The following is a 6,383-nucleotide window of genomic DNA, read 5'->3' as shown; positions in this document are numbered from 1 at the left end:
CGAGAGATAAGATAGCAAAAATGATGCTTCCTCTTTGTTTGGGTTCTTGACTTCAAGGAGCAATATTAATGATGGTTATTGATGCTGAATTTGGGTTCTTTGGGCGTAAACTTAGTCACAAGCAAAGGGTTTGTAAATAGAAACTTTTGGTTCAATCATTACTATATACATAAATGATTTTTTGAAGATTTTAGGTTCCATTGTAGCATGAAATATGATTTGTATGTAAGAAAATAGTTCTCAGACTACGAAGAAAAACAAATCAAGAAGATACGTTTATATCTGTCTGGAAATGTCTGTGCTTGTAAAGAAAAACAGTCGGAACTACAACTTTATTCATTCTCTTAAATTTAAAACTTAATTTACAGTCATCGTGGTGATGAAACGGAAAAGGTTAATTCATTCTAGGTTCCATTGTAGCATGAAATATGATTTGTATGTCAGATAATAGTTCTCAGACTGCGAAGAAAAACAAATCAAGAAGATACCTTTATATCTGTCTGGAAATGTCTGTGCTTGTAAAGAAAAACAGTCGGAGCTACAACTTTATTCATTCTCTTAAATTTAAAACTTAATTTACAGTCATCGTGGTGATGAAACGGAAAAGGTTAATTCATTGCTAGAACAAACTTTCTGATTTGAGGATTGACCTTCCATGGCAACAAATCGGCCAATAGAAAATGCAGGCTGTTTAGGGATAGGGAGTGTTATGGTATCACTTGCCAACACATGAAGCACAGATGACATTGTGGGTCTATCTGCTGGATCCTCTTGCACGCAGAGCAGCCCAATGTGGATGCATCTCAGCACCTCAGTTGCCACGCTTGATTTCTCTAGCATAGGGTCCATCAATTCCAGTCCTTGACCATCAGACCACAGTTTCCATGCCTGAAAAGTTGAGAGACTTCCTGAATTTAGATAACAAAAATCATTGCTAGTAATCCTTTTTTGGATAGAAAGATAGGAATTGTAACCTACAAAAGTGAGAAGGCTTTCGCCTTCTTCTAAGAGATGAAAGCCAACGTTTCTTTTTCCACTGATTATCTCTAACAGCAACACTCCGAAACTGAAAACATCTGATTTTACAGAAAAAAGACCCGCCATAGCATACTCTGGGGCCATGTATCCACTGTTTTGAATCGACACAGAAGGAAATAAATTGTTTTAAATGCATTAAGAGGTTAGCAAATTTCTTATGCATCATATAAATTGGTCAAGAATGCACCATTGTGAACCTTTGCCACCTCGCTGTAAAAATAATATTTATCATATTTGATATAAAATTATTCTTTAAATTGTGATGGCAGAAAATTCATGATTTCTAATCTCATTATATAATAGTTATAGATCTGTGTGAGTAAATTATTTTTAAAAAAAATTTATTTAATAATTTAAATTTTTAAATTGAAATTGTATTTTGAAAAGAAAGAATAAAGAAAAGAGTAAGAAAATCCATTTGTTCCAAACAAAAAAACAATTGAAAACAATAACACTGTGGGAATGGAAATGTAGTACTACGTACTAAGTTCCGACAATTCTATTCGTGTTAGCCTCGCTTTGATTTCCACCGAAAATCCGAGCCATTCCAAAGTCTGATATCTTTGGATTCATCTCATAATCAAGCAAAATGTTGCTTGTTTTGAGATCCCTGTGAATAATTCTAAGACGAGAATCTTCATGAAGATACAAGAGCCCCCGTGCAATTCCATTGATTATGCTCAAGCGTCTTTGCCAGTCAAGCAGGACTCCATTGCTGGAACCTGAGTAGCATCAACATAAAAATCAAATCAGTTCCAATTGCTGGTCTTTGTTATACAGTAAAAAAAAAATCAGGTGTTCCTGGTTTAGGGGTCAAACCAAAAAGAATGACATCAAGGCTTTTGTTGGGCATATACTCATAGATAAGTAACTTTTCATTTTTTTCCAGACAGCATCCCAGGAGTCTGACAAGATTTCTGTGTTGTAATCTGGCGATTAAAACGACTTCGTTCAGGAATTCTCTTTGTCCTTGACCAGAAGTTCTTGAGAGCCTCTTAACTGCAACTTCTTTGCCATCCTCTAACGTACCCTGAGCACAAACTATTCTAATAAGCATTAATATTTGTGTGCCAAAGTGTGATGCATTTTCGAATTTGTGTGTTGAGAGATTGACAAATAACAGAATTCGATTTTTTGTTTTTTGTTTTTTTAATGAATAAAGTAATTGACTGGATAGCCTTGATTACCTACCCTGTATACTGGGCCAAACCCTCCTTGACCAAGTTTGTTTTCATCAGAAAATTGCTTTGTAGCTTCATTTATAACATCTAGCCGGATCAAAGGGAGGTCCTGGGATGTCACCTCTCCTTGAATATCTTTGTCTGGATAGTCGTCCCCAACAGTTGCTCGCCCTGCCAAGTCGAGTAATTGTTCCTCTTGGATATTTCCTATTTCCTCTGCAGGAGATATTGTGCAGTGCTAATAATTGATTATATAGGTTTCGAACATGATGTAAATGTATATCTTGTTTCGACACTTCAAAATTTTTGTTCTGTTTTTAACCTTCTACCTATTAGCATTTTTTCAGATGATGACCTGACTAGAGAAAAATTTACGGAATTAAAGCCAATTACTCAATCACTGCCTAATTTGGTCTTCTTTTCAAGCTTAACCACAACATATTTGCAAATTCAAAGGTGTTCAGAATTTTAATTTCTTGTCAAGATTATATCTCAAAAACATTTGGAAATCACCTGCAAGTATATAGAAACTAACTAGGTAGTTCATATATATAATATAAAATTTTTAGTACCAAGACTTTCGGTACATATCAGATGTATACCTGTTCTCAGATTCGTCCTTCTCCTCATGGTGTAAGTGCAAGCACTGAAAAATAGCACAACAATAACTGCGGATAGGCCTGCACCGACTTTAATCCGCATCGATTTGCTTCCATCTCCTTCATAGTGACAATGTTTTTGTTGCACATCATTATTCAAGATAACAGAATCTCATATTAAAGAAATGATAAAGAAGGATTTTGGAATGATAAAGAAGAAAATAGAACCTTTTCCATCTGCTATTGAGCCTGGAGATGGAGGGAGGGGAACAACTGGCGGGGACAGTGGTGGTGGTGACAGTGGTGGTGGAGGGAGGGGAACAACGGCAGTTTCGTTGTAAAAAGAATAAATTTCAAATCGAGAATTACAGCTTGGAAACAAGACTCTTCCTCCTTGCGCATTTTTACTCCAAACTGATATGTAGGAGATAGTTAGGTTAAGACACCGATTACAATCATATTTAGATAGATCCGGTGTGCACTGCACAAGAACGTATAGAGATTCTTCCCACGTATAAATCACTTTTTTGGCTGCGAACTTTTTTTCACCTGATGGCGCTCTTGCAGCTTCTTTAGCAGCATCAGATATAGAATCATTCACTCGCTTGTTAAATTGTACATCAACAGCTATATTTTGTGTATTCAACAAGACAACCCAAGACGTTTGGCTGAACCTGGAGAAGATGTTACTGTTTGAGTAGCGCAGGAAGCACAGATCATAATATATGATAGCCTCCTTCTGGATTGGACATCTTTGGACTACTTCGTTTCTTAGAAGGTTCACACATTCTAGGCAAACTTTGACACTGACATCGCCACGGCAAAGAAAGAGGCCATAGACCTCATTAACATCATGTCCTGTAGAGTAGGGGTGAGCAAAAAAACCGGAAAACCGATTTAACCGAAAAAACCGGAAAAAAATTAACTGAAAAAACCGAACCGATAAAAAAAACCGATTGAACCGGTTAAAATATTTAGGAAAATGTCCGGTTCGGTTCGGTTTCCGGTTTTGGTGTGCCTGAACCGGCCAACCCGAACCGAACCGGTTCGGGTTAGGAATGAAAAAAAAAATATATAAACCAAGCGGGCCGCCTCCTCCCTTTACTTTCCCTTTCAATAACCCTAGCAGACCATTTTTTGCTTTCCCTTTCATACAGCCGCCCCCTCCTCTTCAACCCTTTCAATCTTCATTCACAGTTCACCCTTCACACTTCACAGACACAGCCACCCCCTCCAATCACCCCTACTCCCATTAACAGCCGCCTCCTCTTCACCAGTAACCGAGCTTAGGCTATTCTCGGACGACCATTCTTCGAATCTCGAAAGAAACCGTCGTGCGTGTGAGGTGGCGAAACTGTTACCACTTCCAGATCTTCTTCAATCTATTGCTTCTATCAAAGCCGATTACATCGCTCAGGTAATCTTGTCATGTAATTACAGATTTAATTAATTGTTGCTTGTTGATTTTATATTGTTTCTATTTTTCTATTTTGATGTGTTAATTATTTTGAACAATGTAAAAATGAAGGTGGACGAAAGAACACAATTTGCAAAGGAAATTGGAATCGTTGTCCCTGTCTCAGATTCTCAGAAGACAATCAAGCGCAAACAGTATGTCCTCATTTTTTTTTCCTTCTTTTCTTTCTCACTAGTAGATTTGAATTTGGAACTGCCAATAAAAGTTTGTATTTGAAGTTAGCTTTTTGAAAATTGACTCCTGTGGCTTAAGCTTTGAGATATTGCATGATTATGAATTAGTTTATATGAGTTGAAACATGAAACATAGTCTGACAAAGATGGATTAGCCGATTGCTGGGAAAATAGTTTTCAAATCTCTTTGAGTGTGGCTTGGAAGGGTGAATTTCTGAAGAAACTCATGCTATGCTTTGTGTCTTTGCTTATCAAAAGAAATGATTTCATGTAAACTGTGCTTTATTGGTTGTTTATCTCCTTCAGCGATGGATTCTTTTTTGCTGTCAAAGAGGTTTCACTGCTTGATCAGGGAAGTCAGGGAAAACAAAGTATTTATCAACTTGAGCAGGTGAGTTAATGTTTATCTTATTTTATGGTGTGTCAATATTCTCTACCCTTTGCTAACAAAAAATAATTTATCCTGAGGTATATAACTGGATTTGATCTTTTATCAACAACTTTGTTTTTATTTTCCTGATCATTTACTTTCCCTGTCGTTTTCAGGAGATTGCTCTTTTAAGTCGGTTTGAACATGAAAACATAGTTCAATATTATGGCACAGATAATGTACTGCTTTCTTGCTTTCTGTTGGGTTCTAGATTTGATTGTTTGATCTACATCAATTCTGAATGGAACTGATGGAACCCAAGATATAATTCTGTTTCTTGGTTATTGTTGCTAGAGTAGGTGCAACTAGTTCTTTCCTCTGCAAGTTGGGTTTGGTAAGATTGATTATAAAGAAAAAGGTATTGGTAATGCACAATTTTGATTTTAGTGCTGATGTTAAGTGTGGCTTGATTTATGATAGATAATTATGTTGACAATATTGGGCTTCATGAATGATGATGCCAGTTTATTTCTGGTCTTAGTAAGCTATACTACTGCTGGATTTGTGCTCTTTATTTATATAGCAAATTCTTATTCAAATCTTTGATATTTATCGGTAATGAAACTTCAATCTTGCCTCAGGTTGTCGACCAAGTCAAAATTCCTCCTACAAGTATACAATATTGTTTTATTATAATGTTATTTGTTGTTTTTTCTTTAAGCCCTTTGAAGGCATTGGTTTGTAATTTGGATTAATTTGGATTTTAACTTATTGATGTGTGACTATGTGTTATTTAAATGTTTTTGAAGCAGGAGAAAAAAATTAGAAAGGTAAAAAATATATTGAACACAAGATTGACAATAACAACTTAATATAAATGAATATTTAGTGGCAAAAAAATTAAATATACTTTGGAATTTTTAAAGAAAATTAGATATTATTAATGTCATTTATAAGCCCATCAGAAATCCACTAAAAGCCCATTACGAAGCCCATTAAAAGCCCATTACGAAGCCAGAAAAATAACCATAGGTTTTTCCGGTTTTGGACCTAAAAAACCGGACCCAAACCGAACCGAAACCGGTCGGTTCGGACCGGTTCCGGTTCGGTTTGGGTCCCTATTTTTCTTTTTTTTGCCTTCCGGTTTGGTTGTTTTTTAAAGGTAAAAACCAAACCGAACCGAAAATGATCACCCCTAGTGTAGAGGCGTTATAGAATCCTTTAATGTCGTTGCGGGTTGCATTGCCGGCGAGTGAAGAGAGAAGGATATTTAAATTGGCCTGATACGTACTGTTTCTTACGAAAGTGGTTGTGTTTGAGCATTCATGATAAACGTAATAGGGCTCCTGTGCTTCCGTGAGGGCTGCAAAGGAAAGCAGGAATATGGAGAATTTCAGAGCGAACATTTTTTTGATAACTGATAAGGTTTTCTTGCTCTTAATTATTTTGGGCAACAGAGCTGTCCTTCCTTTTACATGGAGGAGCTCCTTGCCGCAAGTCAATGCAAAAGTCAAGTGAGAAATTTCATGGTCTGTTTCGTTAAGA

The 6,383-nt window shown here is 36.4% G+C and overlaps 2 protein-coding genes and 1 long non-coding RNA gene across 4 annotated transcripts; 1 reads left to right on the top strand and 2 right to left on the bottom strand.

The window, feature by feature from the left end:
• Positions 1–513: 513 nt before the first annotated feature.
• Positions 514–2,954, bottom strand: LOC18109763 (G-type lectin S-receptor-like serine/threonine-protein kinase B120). 2 transcript variants are annotated; one of them, XM_052445575.1, is made up of 6 exons: positions 2,822–2,954; positions 2,230–2,435; positions 1,858–2,068; positions 1,523–1,760; positions 979–1,129; positions 514–888 (listed from the first exon to the last, which is right to left on the bottom strand). In XM_052445575.1, the coding sequence occupies exons 1-6, from the start codon at positions 2,919–2,921 to the stop codon at positions 583–585; spliced, it is 1,212 nt and encodes a 403-aa protein (XP_052301535.1). In that variant the 5' UTR covers positions 2,922–2,954; the 3' UTR covers positions 514–582. The 2 variants fall into 2 exon arrangements, with proteins under 2 accessions (XP_052301535.1, XP_052301536.1); XM_052445576.1 differs by having other exon boundaries at positions 2,230–2,414; positions 2,822–2,952.
• A 36-nt stretch (positions 2,955–2,990) lies between these two features.
• Positions 2,991–3,698, bottom strand: LOC18107145 (cysteine-rich receptor-like protein kinase 10; the record flags this gene model as incomplete). Its single annotated transcript, XM_052445391.1, has 1 exon — positions 2,991–3,698. A coding segment is annotated over one exon (708 nt), but the record flags the coding sequence as incomplete, so codon positions are not given.
• Positions 3,699–3,774: 76 nt separating this feature from the next.
• Positions 3,775–5,636, top strand: LOC18107143 (uncharacterized). The gene is made up of 4 exons (XR_008056846.1): positions 3,775–4,235; positions 4,347–4,429; positions 4,775–4,859; positions 5,015–5,636. It is a non-coding gene; the product is annotated as an uncharacterized LOC18107143 (long non-coding RNA).
• The last annotated feature ends 747 nt before the right edge of the window (positions 5,637–6,383 follow it).

The sequence above is a fragment of the Populus trichocarpa genome, chromosome 11, assembly GCF_000002775.5.
Source record: "Populus trichocarpa isolate Nisqually-1 chromosome 11, P.trichocarpa_v4.1, whole genome shotgun sequence".
Classification (NCBI taxonomy): domain Eukaryota; kingdom Viridiplantae; phylum Streptophyta; class Magnoliopsida; order Malpighiales; family Salicaceae; genus Populus; species Populus trichocarpa.
This window is presented reverse-complemented; position numbering and strand designations above follow the sequence as displayed.

Excerpts from the sequence above, each read along its gene's own strand:
- LOC18109763 (XM_052445575.1), bottom strand. The coding sequence starts at position 2,921 with ATGCGGATTAAAGTCGGTGCAGGCCTATCCGCAGTTATTGTTGTGCTA. Across the intron at positions 1,761-1,857 it reads CCTTGATGTCATTCTTTTTG|GTTCCAGCAATGGAGTCCTG; the intron begins GTTTGACCCCTA and ends GATGCTACTCAG. Across the intron at positions 889-978 it reads GCGAAAGCCTTCTCACTTTT|GCATGGAAACTGTGGTCTGA; the intron begins GTAGGTTACAAT and ends TCAACTTTTCAG.